General features: G+C 40.1%; 1 protein-coding gene across 2 annotated transcripts in view; it reads right to left on the reverse strand.

The window, feature by feature from the left end:
- The window catches only part of STK32A (serine/threonine kinase 32A), a 129,928-nt gene that overhangs the window by 76,788 nt on the left and 29,654 nt on the right, over positions 1-23,486 (reverse strand). For both annotated transcript variants that reach the window (XM_025892420.2, XM_073905551.1), the window contains exons 3-4: positions 16,094-16,149; positions 14,724-14,875 (exon numbers count right to left, since the gene is read on the reverse strand). In XM_025892420.2, the coding sequence (XP_025748205.2) occupies positions 14,724-14,875; positions 16,094-16,149 (208 nt within the window). The remainder of the gene's footprint in view (positions 1-14,723; positions 14,876-16,093; positions 16,150-23,486) is intronic.

The following is a 23,486-nucleotide window of genomic DNA, read 5'->3' on the forward strand; positions in this document are numbered from 1 at the left end:
TACATGCTTAGAAGTGGAATTCCTGGATTGTATGGTAATTCTACATTTAACTTTTTCAGGAAGCACCAAAATGTACTCCACAGTGGCTTCACCATTTTACATTCCTACTGGCAATGCCCAATGGCTCCATTTTCTTCACAACCTTACCAACACCTTTTATTTTCTATTTAAAAAAAACAGTAGCCTTTCCAATCAGTGTGAAGTGGTATATCATTTTGGTTTTAATGTGCATTTCCCTAGTGTCTAACAATGTTGAACACATTTTCATGGGCTTATTGGTCATTTGTTTATCTTCTTTGGAAAAAATATCTCTTTAGACACTTTGTCCATTTTTAAATCAAGTTATTTCTCTTTTTTGTTATTGAATTGCAGGAGTTCTGTATATATTCTAGATGCAAGTCCCTTATCAGATACATAATTTGCAGATATTCTCTCCCAACCTGTGGATAGTCTTTTCACTTTCTTGATGTTGTCTTTGAAGGACAAATGTTTTTCATTTTGATGGGGTCTAATTTATCTGTTTTTTTCCCTTTTGTGTTAACTGTGCTTCTGGTTTCCAAGAAACCATTGCCTAGTCTAAGGTCACAAAGATTAACACCTATTTTTGTTAAAAAGAGTTTTATAGTCTTAGCTCTTACATTTAGGTCTACCATCCATTTTGAGTTCATTTTTGTGTAGAATGTGAGGTAGGGATCCAACTTCATTCTATGCATTTGGATATCTAGTTGTCCCGACACCATTTGTTAGAAAGACATTTTCCCACAGAATTGTCTTAGCACCCTGGTCAAAAGTTAACTGACTGTAAATGTGAGTTTATTTTTAGATGCTCAGTTCTGTCCCATGACTGACTTTATGCCAGCACCACACTGTCTTGATTACCAAGATTTGGAGTAAGTTTTGGAATTGTGAAGTGTGAGCCCTCCAATTTTATTCTTCTTTTTCAAGACTGTTTTAGCAATTCCCTTGAATTTCTTAGATTTCAAATACTTTAAATTTCTATGTAAGTTTTCAGGTCAGCTTGTCAATTTTTGCAAGGAAGCCAACTGGGATTTTGATAGAGATTGTATAGAATCTGCAGATGAATTTGAGGCCACATTGCTTTTTCCACTTAACAGTATATTCTGGAGTGTAGACCTCAATAGTAGCTAGAGCTATTTCCCAGTCCCTCTCTCAGCTGCATAGAGTTGCATTTATGGATGGCACATGTTTCATCAAGTTTTTGCCTATTGGAGGACATTTGGGTTGTTTCCAGTTTCTTGCTCTCACTGATAGTGCAACTGAAAAAAATTTTGCAAATGTCTTTTTGTATTCTGGACAGAACAACTTCAGGGTAAATTGCTAGGAGTGGGTTTGCTAAGATAATTTTTTTTTTAAAAAAAGGGTAAGGCCGATGTTATGTTTGCTCTATATTGCCAAATTTATCTCTGCAGAGGGTGTTTATCATTTTGAGTTCTCAGCAGCGATAGATGAGAGAGCCTATTTCTTCATATTCTCTCTCTAGAGTGTGTTATCAAACTTCCAGAAGTTTTCAACTTCAGAAAAACCAAGCAGGAGAGGAAGAAGATTTGAAACTTATGAAGTGATCTTTCCTGGTCTCATAAGTAGTCTTATAAAGTTCTTCGAGGAAGAAAAACACACCTTCCATGCCCTCATCAAAACACGCAGAAATGATCTCATCCACTCTTGTCCATCTTGTGTGTACAGTGTATTTAGGTTAAACACCCACATATCCAAAATTCATCAACACGGATAATTGAGAATTTATGTAGATCTTTTTAGCAGTAGTTGGAATGAATTTGAGGGAACTACCTTAAAATAGTTATAATAATTGTTCATGAAAACTTCCTTTTTAGCCACAAGAAACTTCTATGTACATCTCAGGAGACCTAAAGAGTCTGGGTTTATCTCCCCTACACCTTAGAATTTCCTGACCTCTTCTAGCCAGACATAAATTAAATGTTACCCTCTGTGCTTCCCTCTCTGCACTTCCCCAGCAGTCTGCCATTTCTTTATAGAACACTCCAGAAACTTAGCTGTAAATGGTTGCATTGTATTATATTGCATTATAACCATTAGAATTTTTTTTTTTTTGCCTGAATTTCTCATTTGGCTGGACAATTTGAGAAATTTGTGTTTTCTCATCTCTGTTTCCATCAGCGACCCCTGGCATATAGCTCGGTACCTAATGAACAATTGTTTAGTCAGTGGCCATTTTACACATATTTATTGTATATTTACTTGTACGAGGTGCTGAAGCTAAAGAAGGAAACTCAGGAACCCAGGAGGAAATAGAAATAAATATTTGTACGACAAATATGTAGTTATAAAATGTGCTAGAGGCCGTGAAAGAAAAGTGCAGGACACCAGGATAGAAGCTGACAGAGGACCTACTGTTGATTGATGGGGGGGGAGGGGAGGGGGAGAGGTCAGGAAACCTTAGACAATGTAAGACAGGTACCTTCCTGCTTGGAGTCATGGACTACAGCCTCCAATAAAATGAGCAAAATACAATTTACACAATGAAAAAGACTGGGTGATTTTTAAAAATCACACATAACAGCTTGCTGACTGTTTTCCCGATGTTCTGATGCAGTAGTTGATTTTCCCCAAGCCCTGACCTTTCTCTGGACAAAGATCTGAATGCAATTTTGTGATCTGCCAGCTCATCTGTACTGGCTCTGGAGATGTTATTTATGAAGCTTCTCTGGGGAAATTTTGGCTGTTATTATTTTCTACAGAATCTCTTGAGACAATTACCTCAGAGAATAACACAGCCAGTAAGCAGACAAAGGGGAATAACACCATCTTGCTACTTACATAAAAGCAAAAGCCAAGACACAAGCTCAGATGATAATGAAGAACAATTAAGTCAGACTCTTACCCAGAGAACTTATCAGGCATCCAGAGGAAAAAAGTGTTAGAGGTTAAAATTTTTTGTGCTTCCTGGGAATTAGAGACCAACTGCAGAGAGACATTCGAGTGGGACGACTTTGGATCACTGATGGGATCGCAAATGGCCACTTGTGATCCAGAGAGTGGCTGGGAGGTCCCTAGGCTGCTAAGAGGTCCAAGAGGTGCTGAGTCACACATCTTGATTGGCTATTTCTCCAGAGAGGATGAAGTGGAGAGACAAAAAGTTCATCTGGGCACAGGGTATGATCTACCCTCTGCCTGTCTAGCCAGAAATGCTTCCTTACCGACCAGGTTCCCTAAGTCTCCGAATTCCGGGGTCAGGGGAGGGCTTCCCAGCACTGCTGCCCAACAAAGAGCTTCTTCCTTGTGTCCTGCATGCCCTCCTTTTAGTTTCGCCATTTGTCAGGCTCCGCACTTCCTTCACCTGACTAGTGGTTATAGTCTAACCAGACCAACCGCATCTTCAGACATATTTTGATATTTCTGCCTCTGACACTCAACTCCTGGGGCTTTTCTGTCCATCTCTATTTCTGATATCCAGTGGTTGGAACTCTTCCAGGGAAGCAGGGAGGAGCATTATGTTTTATCTCAACCTGGAGGATATTCAGTTATAACGTGATTTTGTTCCACTACAAATATTATTGTTTATCAGGTTAAATGGCTCTTTAAAAATTTTTATTGATTTTACAGTTGTATATAATTTTTAAAAGTTTGGCTTTAGAGTTTTAGAAGTAGTGATGCCTATATAAGCAACATTCTAATAAAATATAAGCTAACACTGAAGGTCTTAGAGAATTTGGAAGGGTGGGATTTGGAATCCAGATTTACCATCACTTTCTGGTTTTGTGGTTTGGGCAAAGACTCAAACCTCTCATCTTCAGCTGACTCATCTTTATAAGGGGACACATACTAATTCCTATTTTATAGAGTCTAGTATATGAAGATATATAGGATGATGTATGCAGCATTTGAGCATACCCCCTCAAAAATAAGTCCTCAAAAATACTAGCTGTCTGAGAAAGTGACTCTACAGATGCATGATTTCCTTAAGTACCCTCCAGCAATCTACTTCTGAAGTCTACTTCTGGAAAATAGACTTTTCAATTCGTCAAGCTTTGGTATGGTGAGGATATCTCCCCCACTTAGAACTTCAGTCCTGATTAAACATACCTGGATTAAAACAGCAACAAACTAACATCTATCACGGGCACTCTCAGAAGAAAAAAACACAAAGTTGTGCTGACTGGATTCACTTTACATTTATAACCACAGGTCGCACATAGATACTTAGAAAATCCTATTCTAGGGCGCCTGGGTGGCTCAGTCAGCTAAGCATCAGCCTTCAGCTCAGGTGATGATTCCAGGTTCCTGGGATGGAGCCCCACATCGGGCTCCCTGCTCAGTGGGGAGCCTACTTCTCCCTCTCCTGCCTGCTCTTGCTCTCTCTCTCTCTGAAATAAATAAATAAAACCTTAAAAAAAATAGAAAATCCTATTCTAATTCTCAATTAGTTTCATACATTCCTTCACCCAGCAGCTTCTCTCCCCACAGTTTCCTGGACTATGCCCACTCCTCGTTCTCGGTTGATGACCTCAGGTGTCACGGTGGGACTGGCATGAGAACTCCTTCATCTGCCCACCAACACATCCACCGGCTTGCGACTCTGTGCGCTTACATACTCTGCCTTCTCTCCTAGTACGTGAAAGCACTGCCCCACTTCGCCCTGAGGCCAGCTCATCACCTGAGTCCCTAGCCATGGCCATCTTGCCACCTGCAGGGGCTCACTCTGGCAGTCCTCCCCATTCTGTCCCACGTGACCGATTCTTTCTTCTCAATGGGCTCCTACTCTTTGCATTCAAACTTGCATATGTACATCTAAAAAACATATATATTTAATAATTAAAATTTAAAAATATATTTAACAATGATATCGACAAATAATATATAAGAAAATACATAACATATTTATAAATAGCCATAATATATAAATAAGAAAATATATAAAATAAATGTTCAAAATCTGTATTGCACTATCTGATGATATGTACAAAAAAGATAATAGAACATGACCAACTAGCATTTATTTTAATAGAACAGGACCAAGTAGGGTTTATTTTAAGAAGCTGATTATAAGATTTGCAAATCCATTAATTTACTTCACCACATAATAGAAACAATCTCAAGAAAAAAGAAAACACATTTGACAAAATATAATACCCATTCATAATAAAAACTTCCAGCAAACTAGGACTGAAGGAAAACTTTCTTACTGTGATAAGGGATATCTACAAAGAGCCAAAAGCAAACATCATATGAAATCTTGAAATCTTGAAAAACTTCCCCATGAAATCAGAACAGATGAGGACGTCTACCATATTCAACTATGTTCTCAATGCAAATGCAGTAAGCATGAATATAAAAGGTATCAACATTGGAAAGGAAAAAGTAAAACTGTTATTATTAGTTAATAACATGATTACAAATATTGAAAATCCAAAATAATCTACAGGCCAACCAGTAGAAATAATCAGAGAATTTAGCAAGTTCACTGGACACAAAGTCAATATTAAAAATCAACTGTATTTTGCTCAACAAGCAACAAACTATTAGAGAATAACATTTGGATAAGTAATTACCATTTGTCATCACATCAAAAATATTAAATACCTAGGAATAAATCTAAAGATCGATATGCTAGATCTCAAAAGTGAGACCAAAGAGAGAAATTAAGGGATACCTAAATATACAGGAAGATATATATAAAATTCATGCATTGGAAAAGCTTACTATTTTAAAAAGACCTTAATTCTCTCTGACTTAGTTTCAGTGTAAGCCACTACAAATACCAGTAGCTTGAAAATCAAGTTAACAAGCTGATTGTGAAATTTATATGGAATTGCAAAGGGCCAACTACAGTTAAGATAATTCAGAAGAATTATGTTACTGAATTCTGTTACTGGTAGAAAGCTACAGTAATTTAGGTAGTGTGATACGTGTGTAAATGCACACAAGGAGATCAACAGAACGAAGTCTGCAAATCCACACGTTTGGTAGTCTGACTCTCTGCAAATGTGTTAATGTGGTGCAGTAAGAAAAGGAGAAACTTTGGGGCACCTGGGTGGCTCAGTTGGTTAAGCAACTGCCTTCGGCTCAGGTCATGATCCTGGAGTCCCGGGATCGAGTCCCGCGTCGGGCTCCCTGCTCGGCGGGGAGTCCGCTTCTCCCTCTGACCCTCTCCCCTCTCATGCTCTCTCTCTCTCTCTCTATCTCATTCTCTCTCTCAAGTAAATAAATAAAAATCTTTAAAAAAAATAATATAAAAAAAAAGAAAAGGAGAAACTTTTCAGTGAATGGCGCTGGGTTAATTTGATTTCCATACGGGGAAAAAGTGAATCTTGACCCTGGATTACAGACCTACATGTAAAAACTAAAACAGCAATGCTACTAGGAAATAGGGTGGAATATTTTCATCTTCCTATGTGCAAAGATTTCCTAAATAGGACACAGAAGGCAATACCCATAAGGGAAAAGATGGATAACTATACCACACTTAAATTCAAGCTTTTTGAGGGCTAAAAAAAAATAACATCTTTGTGGAGTATAAAGTAAGTCACAGAGGGGAAATAATTTATATTCAAAAATGGACCAATGAGGAAAAAAAACTATAAGAAAGATGTACAAGACTTATGCACTTCACAAAGGAGGATTTCAAATGACCAACAATCATATAAAAATGTACCCAAACTCATAAGTCACCAGGGAAATTCAAATTAAAACCACAGTGAGAAGTCATTATACCTTTAGTGGAATGCCTATGTAAAGAAACTGACAATACCCAATGTTGGTGAGGTTTTTACAGCAAACTGAATTCTCAGACATTGCTGATATGCATATAAACTGGTACAACTGCTTTGGAAAACTGTATACCAGCTAAACCTACATAAATGCTAGGATCCAATGACTTAATTCCTACGTTTACATCCCCAGATATATGGACTTTTGCTTACCAGAAGATACAAACAAGAATGTTAATAGCAGGACTATAAGAGTCTCACACGGGAAATAACCCAAATATCCATCAGTAGAAAGATGTATAAATAAGTCATGGGATATTCATACAATGGAATATGAGAGAGAAATGATAATACATTATCACTACCCATGACAATATGGATGAATCTCACAACACAACAAAACCATTTTGCACCCCACCCTCCAAAAATACCGTTGCTTGCTTCCTGTGTTCTCCTCAAGACTGTCTCTTTGATCCTTTGTCCTATCATTTGGACCTGGCTCTTATCAAGGTCACAATATTTGTATCTTCCCAAGTCCAATTTCGCAATCAGGTGTCTCCTTATTCCTGACCCCTCCACAGCACTTGCAATGGTTTGCATACCTTCCTTTGTGAAACAGCCTCTAGATTCTAGGATGCCGCCATTGCCTGGTCTGCCCCTAGCTTGTTGGTTAGCTTCCAGGCTGTTGCTTCTTTGTCTAGTTCCCTGAGTCTTCCTCCTCTATCAGAACTATAAGGGTGCTCTAGGTCTTTAGCCCTTGGCCCTTTTCTTCCAGCTTTTTAACTTCTCTCCAGAGATGCTCTGTTCAAGTCCCTGGTCTAAATAGCATCTACAAGCCAATTTTTCCCATATTTGTGTTTTGTTGGCCTTCTCCTTGGACCTTGGATTTCTCTTCTGAGCTTTAGACTTACCACCTATGTAGCAGCTCTATTTGGCTGACTGAGAGGCAGCTCAAAATGAACACAGCTAAAAGAGATTTCTTGATTTTCACAATGAATCTGATCCTCCTTGGATCTCCCCATCTTAGTGAATGACACAATCATTCACCAAGTGGCTTAGGTCAACAGTCTGGGAGTCATGAGTTATTTTACTCTTTCTTCTAGCCAAGGGGCAGGCATGTTTTCTGAGCAAGGCCCCTGGACTCTCTCCCAGGACTTTGAAACTTGAGAGGGTGCACAAGGTTAGAAAATTGGTGGGAGCTGATTCCTCCCAGCTGAGGTAGCTATAAGTGCCTGTCCATTAGTTTCTGCTACCTAGATTCCCAGAACTGCCTTTGTCCCTCGCTTTCTCGAGACCTGCTTCTTCAGCTGTACGTCCGAGGCTGTAAGCTACTGCATGTTGTCCCAAAGAACTTCTTTCTAGCCTAAATTTTCTAATAGCTTCCTGTGTTTGCAAGGAAGGAATTCTTTGCAATATTGATGAGTAAATGAATGAGCGAATGCCTGCATTATCAAGACTCAGTTTCCTATTAGGGAACTGACCATCAGTCAGTCAGTTACCATGTGTGCAGCCATTACTATGTACAGGCCACACAATTAACACTGTTCTCTGCTAAGTTCTTTGGGGACTGCTGTCCATTGTTTTCCACTTTTCCAAGCTCCTCAGGGCCATACCCAAGGACAACTTCTTCCAATGATGGCACTGGATCATTCGGGATAACCTCCCCTTCTAAAAATCCTTAACTTAATCACATCTCTTCCTAAGATTAACACAGCTGGACACTAAGATAAGAAGAGCAGATTTTAGTTAATAATATACTATTGTAATAGGAATCCCATAGTGTGACCCGCTTTGATGTGTACAGAAGTGACAGGGTGTTTGACGGGGAGGATGGAGAGGGCACAAGCCAGGACCTGGGAGTCATCAGGGTGAAAGTGACAAAGAGCCCAGAATGGGGTTGGTCTATGGGAAACTCATCTGGGTTTGTTAACTGGCACTTACCAAAGTTAGGGCCCTCCCCTCCCACAGAGGCCCGGAGAGGGGCCCTGTCTTCAGGTGTTAGCTGGAACAAACAGTAAATTCTCTTGGCAGCCTTGCATTTTCTCAGGCAGGCAGTTTAGGGGAGCTAATGTCATCCTAGGGATGTGGCCCCAAGCTGTTAATAAACGATGTTAGTGTTTTGTTCAAGTGTTTATGGACCAAGGTTGAGGCCTAGGCAAGAAGATGGTTCAGAAGAGCTGGCTAGAATTTGGTCAAGAGGGAGGCCCAATGTAATCAGATGGGCCCTTCAAAGATGGACGAGAGAGCCAGAGAGTTGGGAGTCAGAGGTTGGAAGAAGCTGTGTGGTTGGCTTTGCAGGTGGAGGAAGGCGCCTTGAACCAAGGAATGCAGGTAGCCTTGAGAAGCAGGAAAAGGTAAGAAAACATTCTTCCCTAGACCTCCAGAAGGAACATAGCCTCGAGGACAGCTTCCTTTCAGCCGAATGAGACTGATTTTGCGCTTCTGACCTCCAGAAGTGTACAATACTGAGTTCGTGGTTCTTACGTTGTTTCATATTCTTCTACTATGAAATCAGTAAAATTTATTTACAGTGAAATGCACAGATATTAAATGTAGAATTAATGAATATTTGCAAATCTATGCCCTGATACAGACAGCACCACAATCATGAAAGCAGAGTATTTCAGCCATTCCCAAAGTTTCCCACACGCTACATCTCGTTAAACCCTGCATCCTGTAGGTAATCATTGTTCTGATTGGTTTTGTCTGTTTGTGAACTTGCAGGACAAAAGGAGTAGCTTTTGTGAAAATAGCTTTAACCCCAAGCACTCCAATTCGCGTTGTTTTAAGCCACTAAGTTTATGGTCATTTATGGCCATAGGAATCTAATACGGTAGTTATTTCTGCCTAATGTAATTAATATAGGTATCATTTTCTTTAGAATGTCTGCATTCCTGTATTTCATATAAAAATATGTATTTATATTTTAAAAAATTAATTAATTTTTTAAACAAACCCAAAGACTTTGTAATGGCCAGGCCAGCTCACACGCACAGGCACATGTCTACCCAGGGATCTGCTCTGGGGCTGAGGGGACATTCCATTTGGGGTGGGGCCTCACTGAGTTTTTGTTTTAAGTCCTCATTTATTTTTTTTAAAGATTTTATTTGTCAGAGTGATAAATAATGAGAGAGCGAGAGAGAGAGAGAGAGAGAGAGAGAGAGCGCGCACAAGCAGGGGGAGGGGCAGAAGCAGAAGCAGAAGCATGACCTGAGCTGAAGGCAGCCGTTTAACCAACTGAGCCACCCAGGTGCCCCATAAGTCCTCATTTATTAAGCATCTACTATGTGTGAGGTGTTTTATAAATATATTCTTATTCCTAGTAATACCTTCTGCCCTGGGTATTGCTGTTATCCCCAATTATGGAGGAGGAAGCCAAGCAAATACACAGTGTAATTTGGTCAATTCACAGTTACCAAGTGGTGAAGCAAGGATTCAAACTCATGTCCCTCTCACTTCAGGGCCTGCCAAGAACCTGGAGTGGGCCTGAGTAAATGAGGGGATGTTTGTGAGTGTGCAGAAGTGGCAGTGGTAGACTGGGGAAAGAGCAAAACCTGAAGCCTGGTGCCATCACCAACTCCATTATTCATTCATTCATTCATTCATTCAGCAGAGATTGTTGAACCCTTACAGTGTGTACAAGGCATTACTGTGGGAGCAGCAAACAAAATATACAAACATACCTGCCTCATGGACTTTGTATTCTTGTGGGATGTAAAAGGCAATAAAGAAAATAAATTACATTTCCCTCCTAATTTGTAAGAGAGTCCTACAAGATGTCCATAGGGGATGGGATAGTGTAGCAGGAAATGCAGGATTTCTGCAGCCAGAATGCCTGGGCTTAAGTCCTGGCTCCGTCAGTTCCTGGCTGTGTGGCGCTGGGAAAATGACTCAGCCTCTCTGAGCCTCTGTTTCTCTGGTGTAAAATCGGACTAATAATCCCTATCCACCTAACTCGTTAGGATGAGTAAATGAGACAATATAGGCAAAACTCTTAAGTAACAGAATTCCATTGGCAGGGAAGCTCTTTTTGATTCAGTGGCTCTGGAGGCTACCCTGAGTTCTCACAGTTCCTGATTCTGTGGAGAAACACTGGTGCAGAGTCCTCCAAAATGGAGGTTGATTTCTATTTATTCGGCCATGCTAAGCTCTCTGACAGGACCCCCTTTTCACAGTCCCGATACAGGTGGTCCTTTCCACTTAAAACAGACGGTCTTGTCTTCTCATTTCCTGAAACCACACATGGGCCCCTTCTGTTCCCAGAACAAGAGACAAGGGAGAGGGCAGCGTGGTGCCCCGAGGAGCGGAGCTTGTGCAGCTAACGGCTTAGTCTCAACTGACAAAAGCTACCTGGGGAACAGGGCTCTGCTGGGCAGCACTGGGGCCCATTTGTTTGCAGGCTCTGGGCTGCCAGGGCTTTGTGAGCAGCCCTCAGGGAGGGACTCGCAGGAAGATTTTATTTGCTTTTCCTGGACGCCAGCCCTGTCAGGCAGCCTTCGCCTTATAACGCAGCCTACGTCCGACCACTGTGTTCCCGAGTGGGGTCAGGTCTGCGGAGGCTGGGAAGGTTGAATTTTAACTCAAAATGTGTTTTCACCCTTAATTCTGCTGCCCCAGACAAGGACACACACACACACACACACACACACACACACACACTCCTGTTCTACTTAGTCCTTCATGCACTTCTCAGAGTGGATACATTTATTATATCCTTTGATTAATATGAGCCTCTCACAGTTACTGGAAATATGGGGTCGATCAGGGGCTCTGTCCACTACTGCTCACCACTGCATCCCCCTATTCTAAGTTTGTGTTACAATTAGGTTTGCCAAATTTACTAAATAAAAATACAAGGTGCCCACTTACATTAGAAATTTGGAAAATGAATAATTTCCAGATAAAATAGGTGCTGTGTAATATTTGGGACATATCCTAAAAATGACTGGTTATTTTTCTAAAATTCAAATCTAACTGGGCGTCCTGTATTTTATCCGGCAACACTAATTCTACCTTGTTTGTGTTGCTCGGTAAATATATCCATGAATGAGAGAATGAATGTGATTAAAAGCAGAAAACCAGATGCAGACATTTTCTGGCAAGTACACACCAACATGTTGGAAGTGGTTGTTTCAAGGTGGTAGCATTATTGGAGAATTTTCATTTTTCTATGTGATTTTTCTGTTCTTCAAGTTGACTGCCATGTGTATAGTTTTCACATATCACATATGTATGTAGTTATACCTCTCTACACACACACACACCAACTTCTTAACATTAGTGTAAAACCTGCTTAAAAGAAACAGTTTGTGTTTTTCCTCAGCCTGAAAACCAGAATTTTCTGAACACATCCTTAGGGGTTAGCGGCATTTTGAGTATCCACAAGAAGACTACTGAAAGCAATACTGAGAGGCCTACGTAGCTTACCAGTACAATAGACTACACAAGGGGTACACAGGAATTAAAAAGGATTGCTGTTACATTATTAATCATATGGTGCTTCTTAAGAAAATTGGCTCCTGAAGCTTTGGGGATGTAAAGATAAAACGAGTGAAACCTAAGACACAAAATGCTGATTAAATTGTACATAATGGGGGAATCTCTGAATCTTTGTTCTTTGATTTGCAGAATGAGGGTGGAAATCAAAACAAACGTGAGCTCTTACAGAGAATGAGTTGAAGACTTGGCCCTCGCCCACCATTTACTAACTTCCTGTGATGTTTTCAGGCTGAGCACCTCCGGAATTTGTGTCTGGCATAGCCCACAGTGGCCCAGCAGAGTGACGGACATGTTCAGAATGCTACACGTTCATGGAGCAAGGAAGGGAAAGAACTCCCATTTATATTATGTCTGCTCTGTGCTGGGCATAGCACTGTATCTCATTTTGTTCATAAAAACAACCCCCAAGTTACACACATTAACCCCGTCTTATAACCATGTGACTTAAAAATGTCAAAGACAGGGGCGCCTGGGTGGCTCAGTCACTTATGCGGCTGCCTTCAGCTCAGGTCATGATCTCAGGGTCCTGGGATCGAGCCCCGCATCAGGCTCCCTGCTCAGTGGGGAGTCGGCTTCCTCCTCTTCCCTCCCTCTCCTCCTTCACCTGCTTGTGCTCTATCAAATAAATAAATCTTACAAAAAATGATGAGTATTGCTCACAGGTCCCACCTCCAGAAGTATCACAAGGTGCTTAATAGTTGGAGAGTCACTTACATTTCCTATGTTGTACTTACTAAGGCAGAAAGCCTTGGAATAAATATGCTTTCTGACAATTTTTATCTCAGGATTTGAAAGACTGAAAGTTTTCTGCTCTACTTGAAGAATGCCCCCCCTCAGTTTACAGTTCTGAATGTGGTACTAGAATTAAGGTGGGACAGATTTCTTCTCTCTCCTCCATCACTATTAATGGTGTCCACTGTCCTGTGAGGTTCGGTGTGAGAGGGAAGGCTAGGCTCTATGTCATGTTATCACCAAGTCCGCATGCATGGAGGACAGAGTGTTGCCTGCATTGACACCAAGTTAGCAAATGGCAAAATCAGTAAACTTTGGCCAGCTTCAAGTCTCCTAACACCCACCCCACAAAAAAACAGAATAAATAAAAATGGGAAGGGACTGAAATCCATTTTGCTTATTCAGTGATGAGGGACCGGCAAGAAAGGGGGAAATGCTATGTCCTTTTGAAGGGTTCCTGGTCTTAAAAGGAGAGAATTAGTTGGCTGAACTTTGGAAGAAGGAAAATGTGACTTTGAACAAAGGGAGGATGTGAATTGAGAGCACCTCGTCATTGTCAGGGTGGAGAGAGGGGGGAAAAAGGCAATCTGGTGATTGCTAAATGTGGGGAAGAAAGAGCTATATCCATGTAACGCTGCGTGGCAGCACGGTGAACAGGCCACTCTGAGCTACTGATTAAAGACGCCGAGCGTGGGCCAGAATTAGACTCCACTGTGTCTGAGGAGGGCGCGAACCAAAGGGACCCATTTCCAGGTCACACAGAACCATCTTTTCAACTATGGGGTGCAGTCTTGGAGCAAAGTGTATATTAAGTGAACTGTATTAATTAAGGATGGAGGGAGACAGGTTGTATGCATTAACTCCTCCAGAGAAATGTCCCTAAACTTACACAGTGACATTCCAATTATTTTTCCATTAGTATTCTCTGAATAAAGACTTTCTTTCTTTTTTTTTTTTTTGCCTTTTCGAGTAGAAACTGCTTGGTATGCATATTTAAGTAACAGTCACACTGAATTAGCTTTAAGAATAGGCCCTTAACATAATGGATGCATTAAAGTGTAGAGGAATACGAGAGAGCCACATACAGACCTCCACGCGTAAGAAAAGAGCAGGGAGTAAGAGACACAGCTAGCTTCTAGCCATTTTCTAAGCCTTGGATTATGATCCTGACTTTGGGAGGAGATCACAGTTACCTAATGTCTAGCCACTGATCTGAGTTAGCTCCAGCTCTGTTAGAAGCTATTTGGTGAGAAAGGCAGCACGTGTCCTTTTCCAACTCCCAGGTATATGTAGGTGGCCACTCCAGAAGGACGCTACAAGGAATCCATGTCTACTGCCAGTCATTGTAGAGAGCAAGTGCTTTTTTGTACAAGTTCTCAAGATCAACCTCCCCTCAGCAGTTGATGACCTACTTAGTACCCAATGTCCCTACCCCACAATTAATGGGGGAAACATTATCTAACAAATGACAAGACACCTGAACTCATTCTTTGTCAGCCAATTTAGCTGCCATGTTTTAAAAAATATATGGTCCTCAAGGACCAGGGGAACTGTGACAAAAAACAAAAACAAAAACAAAAACAAAACAAGCAGTATTTATTCGTGACAATAAAACAACAATTTGTTTCATTTAAAGCCAAAGAAATCAAGAAGAACCAAAGCCCTTGAGGAAGAGCCTACCGAAGATTTTGCAAATGCACACCTGGAAATCAAGATGGATTTAGGGAACAGTGTTTGGGGGTGAAGGTAGGAATGACTCCATTCAGAATCCCGTAAAACACTTACCACAAATTAACCAGGAAAGGATGCTCCAGACCCTGCATGATCTGGAGTTCCTTGAAGACATTTCTCACTTCATTGCGCTCCACGCACTTTTGTTTGTTCATGTATTTCATTGCGTACATCTTCTTAGTATCATTCTTCTGCACGATGCAGACCTAATGGCGCAAACCAGAATGAGAAAGTGGTCAGGGAGTTGACAGATCACGGCGGTGGGAGACAGGACAGGAGGTTCTTAAAAGCATGGCCTGGAGGCCTCACCACTTGCAAATTCTCTGATGCTGACGTTGCTGCTTAGCTCTGATTTCAGAGTAGAAAATTTCATTTTCTTCCCCTGTACCAGGTCAGTTCGTGAATCTCTGTTTTCTCAAGCAAGCCTGCCTGTTTTTCGCTCTTTGGGTTTTGTTTAGACAGCATGTTGGAGAAAATAGCTGCTTCCTTGTCAGGAATCGTCCAACAGCCAATGACATGCTATTCTGCTTTGAGTGACTGATATGGGCATGGCTAAACTGCCGAGCCGAACAACACTGCGCCAAGAATTTCTCTTTACACAGTAGTTGATAGAACCTAAAGGGACTTAAAGCACTGGGAAAGCACTAAATATGATGTCCGTGTTTTTGAAATTCTTTTAGAGGTTCTAGATGTCTGATAAAGTGGGCAGCAGATGATTTTAAAATCCAAGTTGAATATGAAATAAGAAATACTCTCAAAGTATGTCTCTACCAAGGAACTAATGATCAGGATTTGAATCCAGAAGTTTCTTGCAAAAAAATTAGGCTGGATCTATCTTTCATGGTCGATTTTTGAAAATAAAAACATGGTATAACTAGAGGAAAAACAGATATCTTTTCCACATAAAAAGAGTTAACTCTTGGGGTGCCTGGGTGGCTCAGTCGGTTAAGCATCTGCCTTCAGCTCAGGGCATGATCCTGGGGTCCTGGAGTCAAGCCCCACTGTTAGGTTCCCCGCTCAGTGGGGAGCCTACTTTTTCCTCACACTTTGCCCCTCCCCCTGCCCATGCTCTCTCTCTCTCTTAAATAAATAGAATCTTAAAAAAAAAAAAAAAGAATTAACTTTTACATTGACAGGATAAGTGTTACCGAAGGTATGGGTACAATTGGCAACTGAGACCAAAATTTTAGAGTGGAGAGAAAGTCTTAAAATCTAGTGAGAGTAAATGGGCATGACAATGAAATAATTCTGAGAACAATAGGTATCCATTACATCACACACCTCAAACTCTAGTGACAATTTTATAAAAACCTCTCTGAATTATCATTCCTTGTGGTCCCAGTAACTGAAATAATCTGAACATTCTCAGACTCTGTTCCCTGAGCTACATGACCCTGCTGGTGGTTAATCATTTTGGTTCTCACCTTCCCAAAACTGCCTTTCCCAATGGCTCGCAAAATTTCAAAGTGGTCAAAGTTGACTGCAAAACAAACAGAAAGAACAATGTGAAGGATTATCAGTTGTTTTTTAGTTGCTAATAAATAATAAAGATTAGGCAAAACCAGAGTACCTTGTTTAAGACAACATTCCAGATGACCTTAGGATACCCATTCATTTATTCAATAAATATTTCTTAAATGCTTCTTACTCTATCACAGTGCTTAGTACTGGGGGATATAGTAATAGCAAAGTAAAAATGGATCTCTACCTTTTTGGAGCCTGTAGTTTAGTAAGGGCTCCAGATAGAGAGACACACTTATAGATGAAATAGTCATAACTTAATGGACAATTAAAACTCCTGCTAAATGTAAAGAGAGAAGTCGTGGGGATCTAAGAGCATATAACAATGGATTTCACATAAGTGGCAAGGTCAGGAGGAGCATCACTGAACACTAATGATTACGGAGAGATCTGGTCCTAGAGAAACAGGACTGACACTCCTAGATAAGAAAAACATACCTTCCACCCAGACAGTGCTAATAAAGTCAAGTGGATGACTTATTTCCTGAAATTCCTGCAGTTCGAGTTTCTTTAATCCGCTAGATTATAAACTCAGTGAGGGCAGAGATAATAGGTCCTTTTGTTCATCCTGGTTTCTTAGCAACTCAGAAGGTTCCTGGCTTGAGGTAGTTGAAAGCAAAACTCTACACTTCCCACAGAGCCTCACACAGTGATTTCCACATAGTTGCTTCTCAGCAAATAAATCAACCTAGCTGTAAAGATGCACAAGGACCTCAAAACGGCTGCTTCTTGTAAATATGAGCAGTGTGAGCATGAGGGTCTTCTGGGGAACTGTTTTTCAAATGGGGTCAAGCCCCATTAATGAGTTATGAAATAAATTGGGTGGTATGAGAAGCATCCAAAATTTAAACAAAGTAGAATAGGTCAGAAAACAATCACAGAAATGTCTCAAATGTAGGAAGAATAGTGTTGCTTCTGAAACTTCGTTTTGGTTTTACATATGTGTGTAGGTAGATATGGATTGTATCATGATAAAATTTTTTGGCATATATATTTTTTCACAGGTCGTCGTCAAAATAACTTGAAAGACACTTCTGTTAAGTTTTCTCTTAAGTTTCAAACTGATAGAACCAAAACAAGGATTTCCTCACACTTATTACATGAGGCACAGTTCTATATTATGTACCACAGGGGTGTCAAAAAATGACCAGGATTTATTTGCAAGTCCAAGATTTAATCTTGAGCCAACCTACTAACATAACACAGGGATTTCTCCCTAGTTTAACCTTGCCTAGAACGCTGTGATGACATTTTGAATCTTCAAGCATACAGGAGGTACCTAGAAAGCATGAAGTCCCATTGTGATACTAATCCATTTCATAAGCCATGTCTCTTTATAAGACATTTTAAGCTTTCATGAAAATGATCAAAGATTAGATGCCAGGTTGCTGGTTCTACTGGTGTTAACCCCCCTAATTAATGTCTGGTCCCAGAAAAGTGATAGGCCTAATGTTTTAGAAAGAATGCATCTTATTTATGCCTTTATTTCTAGACAGTCAAAAGAGAACAGACTCCAGTCCAATTCCATACTGTCTAAAGTTACTTCCATACACAATAATCAGCATGGGGAGAAAGCCAATGACAGATTAAAAGTGGCTGGAAGAGAAGCTCTTATTAAATCCTCACAGCCCCCCCCCCTTTTTTCCCTTTTTATCCCACGGTAGTTAGCATACACTGTTCTATTCACTTTCACGTATGCAATTTCGTGATTCAAAATTCCTACTCAGTGCTCATCAAGGTAAGTGTGCTCCTCACCCCCATCACCTATTTTCCCCATCCCCCGGCCCCCCTCCCCTCGGGTAACCATCAGTTTCTTCTCTAAAGCTAAGACTGTTTCTTGGCTTGTCTCTCTTTTTCCTTTGTTCATTTGTTTTGTTCCTAAAATTCCACATATGAGTGAAATCACACAGTGTTTGTCTTTCTCTGACTGACTTATTTCACTTAGCATTATGCTCTCTAGATCCATCCGTGTTGGTGCAAGTGGCAATATTTCATTCCTTTTTATGGCTGAGTAATATTCCATTGTACATATATACCACATCTTCTTTGTCCATTCATCTACCACATTGGACTCTTGGGCTGCTTCCATAGTTTGGCTCTTGTAAATAATGCTGCAGTAAGCATAAGGGTGCATGGTATTCCTTTGAATTAGTGTTTTTGTCACCTCTTTGGTTAAGTTTATTCCTAGGTATTTTATTATTTTAGGTGCAATTGCAATGCATTGTTTTTTAATTTCTCTTTCTTCTGCTTCATTATTAATGTATAGAAATGCAACGGATTTCTGTACATTGATTTTTGTATCCTGTGATCTTACTGAATTTAATTATCAGTTCTAGTAGTTTTTTTGGTAGAGTCTTCAGGGTTTTCTCTATATAGCATCATGCCATCTGTAAATAATAAATGTTTTACTTCTTGCTTACCTTGGATGCCTTGTTCTTGTCTGATTGCTGTGGCTAGCACTTCCAGTACTGCATTATTTAAAAGTGGTGAGAGTGGACATCTTTGTCTTCTTCCTGACCTTAGTGGAGAAGCTCTCAGTTTTTCCCCATTGTGTATAATGTTCGCTGCGTTTTTTATATAAGGGCTTGATTATGTTCAGATATGTTCCCTGTAAACCTACTTTTGTCGAGGGTTTTTATCATGAATGGATGTTGTACTTTGTCAAATGTTTTTTCTGCATCTGTTGAAACGATTGTATGGTTTTTATCCTTTCTCTTATTGATGTGATGTATCACATTGACTTGTGAATACTGAGCCACCATTGTATCCAGGGAATAAATCCTGCTTGACTATGGCGAATGAATTTTTAAAATATATTGTTGGGGGGCACCTGGGTGGCTCAGTCATGAGCCTTCGGCTCAGGTCATGGTCCAGGGGTCCGCAATCGAGTCCCGCATCGGGCTCCCTGCTCAGCAGGAAGCCTGCTTCTCCCTCTCCCACTCGCCCTGCTTGTGTTCCCTCTCTCGCTGTGTCTCTCTCTGTCAAATAAATAAAATCTTAAAAAAAATTAAAAAACAAAACAACAAAAAATAAAATATATTATTGGATTCGGTTTGCTAATATTTTGTTGAGGATTTCTGCATCTACGTTCATCAGAGATATTGGCCTGTAGTTCTCTTTTTTTTTGTTGTGTCTTTATCTGGGTTTGGAATCAGGGTAATGCTGGCCTCATTTACTGTTCTTTCTTAAATGTACAGCAACAGGAGCCATAGTTAGGAGGGAGGCTCATGGAAAAGGCAGTGAGACCTCATAACTCTGACAAAATGAGAAAGAGATGACATCAGAATTATGGATTATTTTATCAACGGAAACCCATTTGTATTACAGGCATATAGGATTTACCAAAGGGGCTGGGTATCAAATAGCATATCCTCTGTATACTTGAAACTTTGATCAATGTGTATAGTATTAACCAGCAGATCATTTATTATTACAGGTCCCAATGGGCCTGCAGCCTGTTTTTGTCTTGCCTCTGAGCTAAGATTGGTTTTTACATTTTATAAGGATTATTAAAAAACAATAAAAATATGCAACTGTATAAAAGTCTGTAATATTTACTAGTTGGCTCTTTACAGAAAAGTGTGCCAGCCCCTGAGATGAAAAGTACAGGCTTTGGACACAGACTACCCAAGTTCACATCCTAGCTCCTACAATTGATAGTTATATAATCTTGGCAGTTTTCTTCTAAGCTCTGTTCCTTCATCTCTGAAACGGGTATGGAAATAATATATATCCCATCGGGTTTAGAGGAAGATGGAATGAGTTACTGTACATAAAGTACTTAGAATATGGACTGCAACTAGCTACTTTTGCTAGTACTCCTACTACCACTTCTTAGAGAATAGCCTAATTCAGACTCCCAGCAAATACCACCAGAAGTTGCTATCATAGCACAAGGCTATTATCAGTCAGCTTGGGAAAAAATGGCAGTTGTCAGTGTCATTTCTCCACATTTGGGACTTTTGTAGTTGATGGTGTGGTGTTCTGGCAGTGTTTCCTCCCATTGCACAATAACTTTGCTGTGTTTACTTGTGTGTTGTCCTTGTATCATGTTCTACAACTTTGTTTCTGGTTCATGGAGGAGATCTGGTGCCAAGAGGACATAGGGGTCTTTTAGAGATACTGTTAGACCCTGGCTCTATGTGGGGCCCTGAGCGCAGCAGTTGAGTGTGGAGAGAGCAGAGCCTGGTTCTCATTTCTGCTGACAGACTGGCCTGTGTATACGGCCTGTGGAAGAACAGACAGGCTGAAAAGCTGAAACCTTCAGTATCTTTCTTATCTGCTTTGGAGTCTTGCTTTCACACATGGCTGCTCACCCTAGCCTTAGCAAACATCATATCAGTACAGTGTCCTTAATGTTGCCGGGAGGTGTATTAGGTTAACAGCCAGAGCTGAATGGGTCCTAATGTTATGATACCACATCAAGTAGTTTTAAAAAAATAGCTAAACTAAATACCATAAAAAGGCTTATTTTTGAGTTTTTCTTTGGGGTAGGTGCACATTCTCCACAAATCAACCAGACACAGAAATTCTATATGCACAAGAGATCTGTTTATGTGTGGTTTGTGCACATTTCATTTTTTAAAAAAAGATTTTATTTATTTACTTGGGAGAGAGAGAGAGCACTAACCGGGTGGGGGAGGGGTAGAGGGAGAAGACTACTGGCTGAGCAGGGAACACAACGTGGGGCTTGATCCCAGGACCCTAAAATCATGACCCGAGCCAAAGGCAGATGCTTAACCGACTAAGCCACCCAGGTGCCTGGTGTGCATTTCATGTTTATGTCTCATTTTGTCCTCACAACAACCTTACAGTGTGTGTAGCTAGGGGTGCTCCGGATCAGAGAGATTAAATAACTTGCTGTGGGTGTCACCAGCACCATGACTAAATGACCCTGGGGTTAGGTTCTGAAGACAGAAAGTAGGGCGGAACCTTGGTTAGTCTAAACTACACGTGAAAATCCTCTAGAAAGGTACTACTTTGAAAACCAAGGGAGTCTTTCAAAAAGTCCAACAGAGTCTTCTCTTGTGTGAGCACCGCATGAAGCTCATGAAATGTATTTAGGTGCTCTTGTATAGAAAACATTTAAAAACACTAACATCACACTCAGCTCGTTGGCAGACCAAAATGTATTAGTCACATGGAAAGTAAGAGCAACTGAGGGGACAGCTGGTTGACTGTTGTCACAAAACTATACCCAACGCTTGAGTGCAGGAGTGGGCAACATCAGCTCTCTGAGTCTGCTCAGTGGCAGTCATGTATACTCAGTATACACCTTTCTGATTCTGGACCCAGGCTCTTAACCCCTATTTCTATAGTCATCTTTAGGTTGTTACTACTGTGTATCCACCCATCCCAGAGGCAGAATCAGGGGAAGCAAGGTGGGATTTCTTTGTCTCTCCTTTTAGAATCACATGGGTCAACTCAGCTTTCCCCAAGTCTTTCCCTAAACAGAAACATGCTGATTGTGGCATCTGGTGCTTGATGTTTTTTCTTTCCTTTGTTTGACTTCTCCTCCCATCTCCCCAGTCTCAACATTCTGTGCGGAAAACAGAAGGAAAGACATGAAAGGGGAGACTCTTTTTAGACTGAGTTATACCACCCTGACACTTGGAATTTGGGAGAATAGAAGGTAAAGCAGACTCCCCCCACCTTTTTTCTATGATTGAGGTAAAAATATTTGGAAAATATTTTATTTTTTCCTGTTAAAAAAATGATTGTAGCCTAAGTAAATCCCAAATCATGACCATATGCACAACTGTGGAGAACTGCACGTCTTGATGTTTATGTAAATCTTTCTATTGATGAGGGAACAAGGACACCAGCTGTGTGTCCCCATCTGTAAAATGGCACTAACTAAACTTGACTCACAGGTGGATTTGAAGATGAGCTGCTACACACCAGAAGTATAATGTCCGACTTACTGAAAACTAAAAATTGCAAATGAATAAGTACAATTATTCGAAGAAAACTGAGACTTCTTCCATTCTAAATTTTTAGTTGCATTCCCAGAAGGCAGCCTCTTTGAACAAATTCTATGTATCCTTTAAGAGATTTTTTTCAGCATATATGTATTCCCTTTTGATAGCAAGAGCAACATATTATCATTCCTATAGGAACATCGATTATAAGCTCTTTCTATATAATTACATTCTCTCTGTTCCTTCATACATCACATACAGATCTATATCTAATTATTTTAAACAGCTCTTTTGTATTACATTGTGTAGAATGTCCTAAAAATACTTAGCTTTTTGATAGCGTTTCAAAGATGGTTTAATTATCTGTTGTTACCTGCAATACTAGTGCAAACGTCCTTGGTCAGCTTTTGTGCAAATTGTTGTAAGCTAGCTTCGTAAAAGCAGAAATGCTGTAACAAAGAGTGTGTGAATTTTCCAATTTAATAGACACCGTACACTAGCCCCTCAATGATGTTGCACCAAATCTCCTCCACACCAATGTGTGTAAGAATGACGTTCTGTCCACCACCTTGCCAATGCTATTATGCCAACAGTTTTTGACCTGACAGGTGAAGAAAAAATCGAATTATTGATTTACTTTATATTTCTTAAATGATGAATAGAGCCTCATCTCTTTGTAGGTGCACTGTTTTCAGAGAGGTGCCTATTCATAGATTTTTGCCTGTTTTTAATGAGTTATTAGTCTTTTTGCTTTCCAAGTGTGCTTAAAATGTTACAAAAATTAAGTCTCTCTTGAGCAAATCTCGGGAATATTTTATCCAGGCTGTCCATTTGGCTTTTGACTTTAAAGCATTTTTAATAGTGTAGAAAACTGAAGTGTTAAATTTGGATCTTATGTAATCAAATTTTATATAGTCAAATGTATTATTCTTTTCCTTTGGGGTCTGCTTGGTTTAAGTCTTTACTAGAAAGGCATTTTTCTACTTCAAGACTGTTAAAGGCATGTACTTATATTTTGACCAGGCATTGTTGAACTCCTGCTGTTTTAATTTTTGCAATCTTTCTCTGCTTAAATTGAAAGTTAAAACAATTGCTAATTTCCTTGTATGCAGCCATGCCAGTATAATTATTAAGAAGTGGATGCCTTTAAAGTGTTTTGGGAGAATATCATTGTAAAGCATGCTCTCCATATTTTACTTATGCTGATAATTTATTTAGTAAATACCTTGCTCATGTAGCACAATGCTAGATTCCAATGCTGTTTGGTTCCAATTGATAACAAATTAAACCAGGGCAGTCTCAATTAGTTCAAGAGTACCAAGATAAAGTCTTCAGAGAATAAAACTATATATATATATATATATATATATATATA

The sequence above is a fragment of the Callorhinus ursinus genome, unplaced genomic scaffold (genome assembly GCF_003265705.2).
Source record: "Callorhinus ursinus isolate GAN/ISIS: 27379988/994484 unplaced genomic scaffold, GSC_fseal_2.0 scaffold23, whole genome shotgun sequence".
Taxonomy (NCBI): Eukaryota; Metazoa; Chordata; class Mammalia; order Carnivora; family Otariidae; genus Callorhinus; species Callorhinus ursinus.